The 11,392-nt window shown below is 35.5% G+C and overlaps 1 protein-coding gene across 3 annotated transcripts; it reads right to left on the bottom strand.

Annotated features, from left to right (window-relative positions):
- On the bottom strand, positions 1–11,066 carry LOC120085971. Of its 3 annotated transcripts, XR_005484099.1 has the most exons (13): positions 10,704–11,066; positions 8,935–9,399; positions 7,984–8,046; positions 7,261–7,455; positions 6,797–6,943; positions 6,537–6,686; positions 5,820–6,044; positions 4,426–4,668; positions 2,384–2,647; positions 1,889–2,065; positions 1,209–1,270; positions 805–915; positions 579–694 (listed from the first exon to the last, which is right to left on the bottom strand). XR_005484099.1 is itself a non-coding variant. In XM_039042326.1 (12 exons), the coding sequence occupies exons 1-12, from the start codon at positions 10,927–10,929 to the stop codon at positions 215–217; spliced, it is 2,697 nt and encodes an 898-aa protein (XP_038898254.1). In that variant the 5' UTR covers positions 10,930–11,066; the 3' UTR covers positions 1–214. The 3 variants fall into 3 exon arrangements, 2 of the variants coding, with proteins under 2 accessions (XP_038898254.1, XP_038898255.1); XM_039042326.1 differs by lacking the exon at positions 805–915 and having other exon boundaries at positions 1–694; XM_039042327.1 differs by lacking the exons at positions 805–915; positions 10,704–11,066 and adding an exon at positions 9,503–9,906 and having other exon boundaries at positions 1–694.
- Between the last annotated feature and the right edge of the window lie 326 nt (positions 11,067–11,392).

Below are 11,392 nucleotides of genomic sequence, written 5' to 3'. Positions count from 1 at the left end.
TGCAAAATTCACATATTCTTCCATGTGATTTAATTTTATTCCGGATAAAAACCTTTCATCATTAGACAGTGGTATGTGATGGCAGAATATAAAAAGGAGATGGGAGAGACAAAAATCACTTCAAGGATCAAGAAAATTTAGATTCAAGAGAAAATTGCTACAAATGAAAAGTAGTTTAAAAGCTAAATATTCTAACTTCATATTTGAACCTACTTCATGACGATCCCCATGCAGGTTTCGCCAAACTCATCTCTGGAAGGGGCAGACTCAGGTTGAATGCTGGGTTTTCCTCAAACCAACCATATTTCTTAATGAGCTTGTCAATCAGATCACCGGCCAAATATGAGAAACCTCCGGCCCCAGCCGCTATAACGATGTAAGACGCTACAATTTTGACGTACACATCCCACCTATTTGGCCTCTGGATGTAAGCCTTCCCAAAAGCAAGCAATATGACACATAAAAGAGAAGCTCCTGCCACTGCTGCAAGCTTGAGATCCTTGTCATTGCTCTTGGTGAAAGAAAAACCGTAAACGAGAGGAGGGACTAGACCGAAGAGTACAAACGAGAAGATAGCAAGAGTGAAATGTAGAATGTAATTCTCTCGGTTTCCCAGTACTACTTCGTATCGGTCTATGCGTTCGTAATCTGTTTCATTAGATGTCCTGAACTGCTCGCTCTTGAGTCCCGTCAACTGCAAATTTTGTGTATGTTTAATGAAAGAGAGTCTGATTTAACAAACTTAATGCAATGGACTTTCGAACAATGTAATACGAAAAAATGCTGGGACTCGAAAAAAACAACCTGCCTTAGTGATTGAGTACAGTAATCAATGGAAAGCGTACTAAAAACATTTGAATGACATCTTGGATTTGCCTCATGGATTGTTACGCATGGTTATCTTTTCTAAATGTACTGTGACATGAAATAAACACGTTAAGACATGAAATGAAAATGTTAAGACGAAACAATTTTTGCCTGAAGTGATAGGCCTCAAGTTCGTCCAATTTGTCTATAGAAAGAAAGGCAACTTCACATGAAATAGACTTCAATAAGCAGGGGGAAGGAGAGGAGCCTAATTTAGTGGACTCTGTAAGAGAGTGAAAGGAGTCTCCCCAATTCCCTTCTACCATTTTTCTTTCTTAGTATTCTTCCTAAATTTAATAAACATTCATCTCTGAGGTTTTATCATAAATACAGTTACTCACATTATGTCCAAGGATAAAAAACCCACTAATCAGGTTTGCCAACGCCAAAACTACAATGTTCCCTGCAAAAAGGACATTAAAAGAGATTAATCTTTCGAAAAGTTAGAGGCACCATTTTTTAATCAGTGAAACAAGTAATTTAGTTCAGATTTGAACTCAAAAAACCAAGATATATCACGTTTCAAAAGTATATATGTTTCTCTATTATGGTGGAACATGAGATGTCCGTGCTTTAGCATCTCTTGAGGACCCAAAAATGTATGCAGACAACTGGATTTCAAAATGTTGATTTTTCCCTGCAATTAAGTTTTATGTTCTCTTATCCCGAAAATATTAAATGCTTGAGTTTAGGTACTACCTATAGAATAAATCCTGATCAAGAAAGGTCGTATTAAATGGTTGAGTTTAAGAAAAGAAGAAAATTGACCTATCAACCTATTCAGTGTGAATAAAATCAAGTCGATCCATGTATCCCATAAATTTCATGATTGGTTAGTTTGGTAGAATCCAAGGGAAAATGGATTGGTATGTTAACAACTATTTTGAGTCTAACAAACTAGATGAATCACGATCTGCCACTAAAAAATTAATATCCGTGACTTATAAGCATCCCATACTGATTGATCAAATGATAATCAACATGCCATAAGCAGGATGGGAAAACGTAGAGTAAATGGTACCTGTTTCAGTATTGGCACTTGCTGCAGATGCCACAATGCCGAGGCTCGTAATTGATTCAGCTAAACCACCATAAACTATACTTTTCACAATTTCCCACCTGTTATACCTACTTGGTTCAGGTTGTACTTGTTCATCCAGAGATTCACCAATGGATATAGTCACAGGTCCTGCTTCAACTAATAAATTGATATCATATCAGTCTCAAAACTAAAAGAGAAAAACTATACCTCAAAAACAGAAAAAATCCAATAAATCTTTCTGTCATTGTAGCAGCAGAAAATTAACAGCAGGGACCAAAGCCAAGATTTTTCCATACTTCAAAGCAACACTTAGGTCAAAACTCAAGAATCAAAAGTGTATGCTTCATTTAAAAGAAAAAGTAACAAGTATATATCTGACATGTTATTGTTATGTGAAATCGTGAATGAGCTTAAAAAATGTGGTGCTAATTCTTTCAGTGTGACTAGAAAGACAACATCCCAGGCTGACAATACCTTCACGACTGCCCACTGCACTGTCTGTTACTCTCTCAGCAGCAGTTGGTGCTGCAAGGGAAGAAGAAACTGGAGAAGAATCAGGCACGGTAGCTTCTACAGTTTCTGGTGTTTTTCGGATATCTGTTTCAGCAACTGCAGCTGATTGATCAGGAACAGGAGCTTTGTTTAACAATGCAGGTAGACAAAATCGATCAAGCAGCCTCCCCTTTGACTCTAGGGATGGGTATGGAATTCCAACCACAACATTCTCAACATTAATACCTGCATAAGAATTTAGTAAGATATGATCATAATAGTAAGACATGAGAGTTTACGGCAAAGATAGCATGAAATCATTTTTATTTTATACATTAAATATTGGAATCATCAAGTTATAATTTCATTTAGCTCTCTCAAATCACATCATTTTAGAAATCATTAGTCACCAAGGCTCCTATTATATTCTGGTTTCAAGAGTTAAGAAGCCTCTTATAAGTGGTTTCGTATCAAACAAGGTATTTTACGATAGTATTATACTTGCATTAAGCTTCTTATACGCACCATTAAGAAGGAAAATACTTCGAGGGAAAAATAAAATACAAAAATGGAAGATGTATAGAACTTTTACGTGAGTGTGTGCGGATGTGTAAAAGAAATCAACACTCTCTCTTCAACGTCTCAAGACAACTCTATCCACCATAGTTGTTTGAAGTTTCGAGCCAAATTAAGCATTAATAACAGATGAGAATAAAAAATAATTCTAATATTTGATATATTATCATATGTTTTTGCTGTTTGGTATTCAGTTAGGACTAAAGTATTATTTATTAGTTTACCATATGAAAAAGGTTTTAATAGAATAATGCTTTGCCATGTCATGTCATCACTAAAACTATTTAAAGTAAATTTTCATTACAGGTACTTCTACAAATCTATGCGTTTGTTTTTTGTGGTTTTGAAATTATAAAGTAGTAATTATTATAATTTATTTTTAGATTATAGACAAGTAATATTAGACTTTCGAGAATAGATTAGAAGATATACACTTTAGTCCATTTGAAATTATATAAATGTGGTCTAGTGCCAACATGAGCATAGGCATAACTCAACCAACATAAGACATACACTCCTGACCATGAGGATAGAGTTTTAATCTCCCCTCCCCAAGTTATTGTAACTCAAAGAAAATAAATGTCGTTTAGTGTTTCTCTCATAAGTAGTTTTTTTAGAATAGTATGCCTCATGTGGGAATAGGGATTTGAAACTATGACATCTTAAAAGAGGTAAAGACGCCTTCTTAAGTGTTTGAGTTAAAGCTGATCTTGACCTTTTGTAGTACTTTAAGAATACATAATTATGAAGATATTTAAGTTTCTCCTTCTCCCTTATCATCTAATGAGTTGAGTTCCCTAACCGATAGTTATATATACGTTCCCCTGAACAAGCTACTCCCATTGTATTCCCTCGCTATTTCTAACCAATTCACCAAATTTTATTTACCGCAGACTCTACTAATTTAATTCTCAGTTCTCACTTTTCACCTCCAACTGTCCCACACATGACGTCCTTCCCTTGACACTCGCACACAAATTGAATCCTGCATCTATCAACATCCCTCCTCCCAAGAAGCCAACTTGTGGCCATGGTAGATAGCCAGAATGACATTTTAGAATCTTTTATTTCGTTTGTCATGAGCCCAACCAACGATTCTAAAGCACCCATAAATTCAACCACAACATCTCACTCTCCAACTCCTACATCAAAATCCTCTGTTTCCTCTCATATACCAACTGAATCAGAACTCCATTAGAACATCTGTGAAGTATTTCCCCTAGTAAAGCTTGGTAGTACCTGACCTTAAACCAAGAAATTTTATGAGATGCTCCTCCAAAAATACTTCAGCATGGATTTTTCCAAAAACATATTTGATACGAGTACACAGCAGGAGCTATTGTAGAGATTCAAAACCATTCTTGAGAACATGCTAAATGTGATTGATAGCATAATCCAATAAAATAAACTTCCAGTCCTCACTTGAAGATGTAATGCTTGTACCATACCTCTTTTTTCATCAGATGTATCTGTTACAGTCTCAGCCATCATTGCTTCAAGAGAAGTATGACCCCGTGTCAAATTAACTTTAGCATCAGTTTCAGACTCCGATAATACTGAAAATCCATTTGATTGATTCTGAACGTCCACTTTGTTTACTGTTGAAGTTTGATTATCTACATCCTGCATTGATCCATTCAACTCATGTGATGTGTATGGTATTCCAACTACAATGTTCTCAACAGTAATTCCTGCATCAAACGCACAAGGTAAGTAAATTCCAAGACTGAACTTTTAGTTTATGCACTATCATCTGAAACACTTGATTTGAAGTCATCTATGTTAACTCGATACAGATTTACGAGAAACAAGGAGTGGTAACGCATGTCCAACATTAGAGCTTATGTTGCAGTATGAAAGTACAATGGCTACCACTCACAAAATTTGGAGAAAATAGATTCATGCATAACATTACTGAAGCTGAATTCTCTGCGTCCAATAAAAATCAAATCAAGTACTGCAGTTATGCCTGTAAGAAACAAATCTAGATAAGCTGAATTGTGAATTAAACATGAATTGTTTACCTGGTACGGCAATCCTTAAATTAATTCTCCATAATGAATATTCTTCTTTCAATGATTTCCAGCTTTTTAAAGTCCATGTACATTGATATTCATTCATCCTTAACTTGTTATCACCAACATTTGAACTTTGGCAAGGTTTTGGCAAGCAAATATAAATGAGTGCCCGACATAGTTTATTGTGATATTTGAGATTCACTTTGGATACAACTCTACTAAAAAGCATACTTATAGAACCCCCCCACCCCAACAGTTATGTGAACTGAGATCGATTCCCTGGGAAGCTAATTACCACAACGACTTTTCTACCATTAATCATATAGAAATCAGAATCAATAACTATATCCTAAAAAGGAAAAAGGCCAAAACCAAAGTAAAATTACCAATTTCAAGGAGAAATGAAAAGCGATCAAAGATTGTCCTATAAAATATGTGAATCTTGAATAGCTGGAACTTATTCTTCCCAATTGAAGAAGACATTCTATCACTACAGGAAAAGACCACTGTCTCTATCTGTTGATCAGGTAAAAAGGTGGTTCCATATTGGAACATCAAGACGGAGGTGAACGTGAATAAATGGATATAATTTTTCCATGAGTAGTAACAGTCTCATTAGATTATTTTGGTGTTATCTTACTACAACAAAGTCACCACCCAACAAAGATGGACTGCAAACCGCTACTCAATGTTGAAGCATTGTCAAGAAAGTCCTTTTCCATAAACTCTCTTGGCTCCTCGTATTTCTTTATTTTAGAATGGCATTATTGTTTCCTATAAAAGAACAAAAAAACAAAAAACAAAAGGTAAAACCCAATGGTTACCTTTCTTGGTGTCCTCCTTAGCACCATCTAGTATGCTCGAATATTCAGTAGAATCTACTTTATTTTCTAGGGAGTTGTCATTGGTCCACATATCAAATTCATCCAGCTGATCAGGAACTAGGGTTTTATTTATGGAATCAGCTTGAATTTCTTGATCATATATTGTTTCAGCTGATTCTAGCAGTGGGTCTGGCCTTCCAACTATGATGCTCTCAATCTTGTTTCCTGCACCAAGAATCACAAGAAATTGGCCAAAGATGCTTCAAAGTTATATCAAATACTACCTTAGCGTTAATTGTTTTCTTTACCACATAGCAAGTTCAAATAGCAAAGTCCTCCAAACTGTCTTTTCTCATTTTCCATCATTTACCCCTTTAATCTATATAACATTATACTTTTCTACAATCAATATAATACTGAAGAAATAACTTTTTTAATAACCAGAAGAATTTTTTTAAAAAACAATAAATCAATGAATAAACAAAACCTCAACTATTTTCATCTTTATTGGAATGCATTTCCTTTTGAAACACTAAACGCTTGAAATCACTGCTTGTAAGTCTGTTTTCTAAAGAATGTTAACTTAAGAAATCACTATAATTTTAAAAAAAAAAGAAAAAAAGAAAAAAGGAAACACACACACACGTAAGTGCTAAAAAAGCATGAGCTACTACAGGTCATAACGTCCAGTATAAATTATTAAAACTTTGCCCCTACCTTGTATGCTTTTCACTCCCTTATCTTGCACAGCTCCTTCCTCAGCAACTTTCATGTTAAGTGAAGGATGAGTTGGCTTTGAATTAGATACCGCATGGATGTCTCGTGTTTGATCAGCTACTGCATTACCAACTGATGGATCAGGTACGACTGCCCAAAATGTACAGTCTTGAGTTAATTTTGGTAGTTTTTAGTTAAAATAATACAATATAAAGGACTTTTCCACAGTTTTCTTGCTATAGGATGTTATGGCTGATCACCTTCATTTTTATCAGCTACTGCATAATTAACTGACTGGTCGGGAACTGGAGCTCTTTCAACTTGACTTTTTTGGGAATCTCTTGTTTCCTGAACTTGAAGTATATCTCTTTCTCTGAACTCTATGTTTTCAACGTTATTTCCTTTTCCTGCATGCATATTTAGTAGGAAAAGATCATGAGAACGCTTTGATTTAATGTTATATTTCAGGTTTGTGACAGGAATTTAGTTTGGGTATCGTTTATCTTTCAATATATTTGGGTCCTATCACTTTGATATTTCTCCAACCTATATCCTCACAAGTCTATGCTTTTAAGTTATATAGACATGAGAAAGTAATTTCTGCATGTCAAGAAACCAAATCATTGCTAATATTTCTGGCTTTAGCTGCCCCTCATAGTACGGCCCTGAGTTATTTCTGGGAGTGTTTGTTTTAAATGATACAAGATAAAATTCTTTTCCGCACCTTTATTGCTAGCCAATGTTTCTTCTCGTACAATTATTCCCTCTTCACTTGTTGCTTTAAGTGAAGGATGAGCCTGGGCTGCAGCATGATCATCTTCATTTTTATCGGTTACTGCATAATCAACTGACTGAGCAGGAACTGGAGCTCTATCAACTTGACTTTCTTCCCTGATCCCTAAGTTTTCAACGTCATTTCCTGCATACATATTTAAGGAAATGGCCATGAAAATGCTTTGACTCACGCCATATATCTTACTGCTACGCCTTTGATATTCCTCCAACCATATATCCTTATAAAGTTATGCTTGAACATTCTATAGATAGTAGAAAGTAATCCATGTAAAGAAACCAAATCATTGCCAATATTTATAGCTTTAGCTGCTCCCTTATAATTAAAATATGGAAAATCAATTTCAAATTGCAAAGTATTGTTCCACCCTTTTTGAGAAGGAGATCAGAACAATAGCTGTGGAAGCAAATGATGAACTTTCTTCTTCTGCTTTGAACTTCTTAGAAGAAAACCGAGGATGGAATGCAGTTACATGAATGAATTAAGAGGGTTATCAGACTTTTTCTCCATGCTGATAGTGAGGACTTGGTCGGGAAACTATCAACATTGATTCACTAGTAAAATTCTTACAGCAAGCATGGTTAAAAAATTCAAAAGTTTAAAACAAAAGAAAATTAGACATAAAGCACCACAAACATGTGCAAAATCAGATACCTGGTCCAGATGGAACTTCTTCCTCAGGGTCAGGAGAAGCCAATCTAGGAAAGAGCCATGTACCTGCTCATTGAAAAATGGTTTAACTCAGGAATCCTGGTAAGACCCATTTATTTGACAACATATAAACATCTACTGTAAGACCCATTTGTTATGAGGTTTGGAAATGTTACAAATGGAAATAAATTAAACCGGAACATGATTTAACCATGACTGTTTCCAAAGGCTTAGACAATATTCAAAAAGTCTCTTCCCACTGCTAAATTATATGAAACATTGCAAACAAGGATGAAACAGTTGCATGATTTCAAGTCAACTCCCACATAATCTTCGAAGTGTTGAGTAACCTTAACCTAAAAGCTAGGATATTACAGTAACTTGAGACTTAGGCTGTGTTTGAGGAAAGACTGGTCTAAGACTATAATAACCACCTCTTGTTACAATAAATACTATTTTGTATTCCCCAAGTAACTACAGTCAACACTATTTTAAAATATCCATTAGCTACAGTTTTTACTATTTTACATTCGTCATTTTTTATTCTTTGCTACAATGTTTACTATTTCCTTTTCAAACTAAAATAGTTTATACCTCAAACACATACTATTATAACCCAAACTAAAATAATCTACACCCCAATCACAAACTATTATAACTCAACTACAGTAACCTAGTGCTATAATAGCCAACTCCTTACCCCAAATACCCCCTTACGAGTCTAACTCTAAAATTTCTTAAATTTAAAGCCTCAATCAGCAACTGCAACTGGCATCCTCTTGGACTACTAACGGGCATGCTTTTCTTTCAAAATCAATAAGTTGCAAATCCATTAATGGCAACAGTTTTCAAAATTATGCAGAGTTTTTGCCCCCCTTTTAAAGGACCAACTGCTGCAGGAGAGTATGAACCATGCAATAAATATCAATTCTCCAACAAGAATTAGAAACGCACCTATAGGGGTGAGGAAACTAAGGCAAGATGTGCATCTGAATTTATCAACCTGAGTAGGAACTGGTGCAGAAACAGTATTATCTACCCATTCCCTATCACGTATGATCACCTTTGTTATACAAGCCTGACAGTTAGGACAGTAGAAATTATGTGAGCTGGGTTTCTCATATATCCTTTCAAGATATAAATCTGCCACTTCAATTCCATTTTCTGTCCTCAATTCCACTCTTTTATATCCAGTAGTCCCATTATCGAGAGAAGTATAATATGAAGCTTGCTCCTCAATTGCTCCGTTCGATGGTGGATTAGCAGCAGCTAAAGGTCGGCTCTGATCACGCTGGAACTTGATCGTACTACCATTTTGAGCGTCTGTTTTCCTTGTGGTGACTTCAGTAGGAATTACTTCATAAATTGGATGATGACCATCAATTTCCAACCGAGAAGATCCATTTGAATATCCAGAACCTGAAGTTACACAGTTGCGAAAACAAGTTTATATCCACGCAATTCAAGAGCGACAAGAAGAAATCACAAGATAGGAAGTAAAATCAGATTTCCAAATAAATACCCAGATTTGGAATAATTTGTCGGTCCCTGTTCATAAAGGCGGAGGAGGTCTGCTTATCACACTGATTATGATTCGTTACACTTACAACAGTACTAATTATCATAATAAGATCCACTTAACATGTTCAAGGGCGAGAAGAACAAAATTTCCATCGTTCTAACAGTAGCATAATTAAGAAAATTAAAAAATCCCCTTCGATTTGTTTTGGGTAGATACAATTTTACTAAGGTTCCTGTTCTTGCTTGGTTACAAAACTCAATTCCGAGCCTGGGGAAAGAATCCATGGAGTAAAAATTTCAAAACACAAACGTTCAATAACTCTATTATTCTTTACGCTTATTGCAACAAATTACCAGCAACAAGAACAAAATTGTTAAAGCAAATAGCTCGAAAGTACAATCTTTTCAAAGCTTCATTAAATTCGTGGGTATTCAATGGTCCTTATTTCTCCCCAAAAATTTAAAATAAATAAAAAATTAAAAAAACCGCCACGTAGGTACCGTTAGACCGGACCCAGTCCAAATTGGCCTAGAAAAATTACGAAGTCTATTACATAAGAATTGGTGGTATTTAGTAAGTTCTAATATGATGTTGGATTGTTTGGAAAAAAAAAAAAATGCACCGGCCGGAAAACAAAAGAGAATAAATTATTGATTTTTATGAACAATGATGACGTGTAAATGATTTAGTTATGAAGAAAAGTTTCGTAAAATTAACACTGCAATTAAGAGAATTAATTAAGAATTAGAATTAGGTAACAAATCAAACCAAACCATGGCCCTCTTTTTGCTTTTGTCGAACACCTAGTCTTCGTCAAGGAGAAGCTTGTTTTTCCCCCACTCTTTCCGTCAAATTCATTGATCTTGTTCTTCTTTGCCAAGATTTACGGGATTGCAATCGACTATTTTGGTACTAACAGAGATTGGAATTAACGTAATCGAGTAGATTCTCAAATCTAGGAAGTATTTTGTTATAAAGACGCCAAAGTAAGGGATAAATTTAACTGTATTTTCTCCCAAGAAAGCTTCATTTTGACCTTTTGGTCGTCGAAACAGTACCGCAACAATGGCGGACTGTTCCAGACCTCTCCAGACTCATGGAGAATCAGAATGCCAAATTCCACCACCGAATGGCGAGTGGAGTGAATTGCAAGAACGGGAAGAGAACAAAAAAATGGAAACAGCGATGCCGAAACTAATACCTCGTTTTTGTTGTTGTTGTTGATCTCGAATGACGAATTTAAGTCCCTGGGAATCGCCGGAGAACATATCGTCGCTGTCAGTGGATGAGATGCTAGATTGGGCGTGTTGACGAAATGTCTTCCGTAGCAAAACAGTTCGCTCTTCTTCATCCTCCTCCTCCTCCTCCTCCTTCTCTTCCACTATCGTGTTTGGTTCCAGCTCCGGCGGGTGTTTGTCTCCGTTCATCGGAGGAGATGAATTCCGGCAGGTGGGGGCACAGAATCAGAGGAGGAAGATGTTAGAGAGCCTTTTTCTGGAAAACCAATGCAGATACAGTATTTTTCTTTCTTTCTTTCCTTTTGTTTGTTTTTGGAATTTTGTATCTGAAAAGTAAGTAAATACGAACCTGTAATTTTAAAAACAAGCTGGAAACGTGAATGGGAGATGGTCCATTTTGGACCATTTTACCCTCCATTTTATTGTATTTGTGATTGTGAGGTTTAGGGTTTTTAGGAAAAGCAATTCTATTATTTAGAATTTTTTTTTTTCTATTTTTCTTTTTTACCATGGTTAGGGCTTGTTTGGATAAATGTTTTCAAAATGTCATTTTCATTCAAACCTTTTTTATGAAGACTTTCTAAAATTTAAATACTCATGTTTGGTTATACTTCTTGGGATTGTTTTTATATAGAAGTTTGTTTGATAAGTT

The sequence above is a fragment of the Benincasa hispida genome, chromosome 9 (assembly GCF_009727055.1).
Source record: "Benincasa hispida cultivar B227 chromosome 9, ASM972705v1, whole genome shotgun sequence".
NCBI lineage: Eukaryota > Viridiplantae > Streptophyta > Magnoliopsida > Cucurbitales > Cucurbitaceae > Benincasa > Benincasa hispida.
This window is presented reverse-complemented; position numbering and strand designations above follow the sequence as displayed.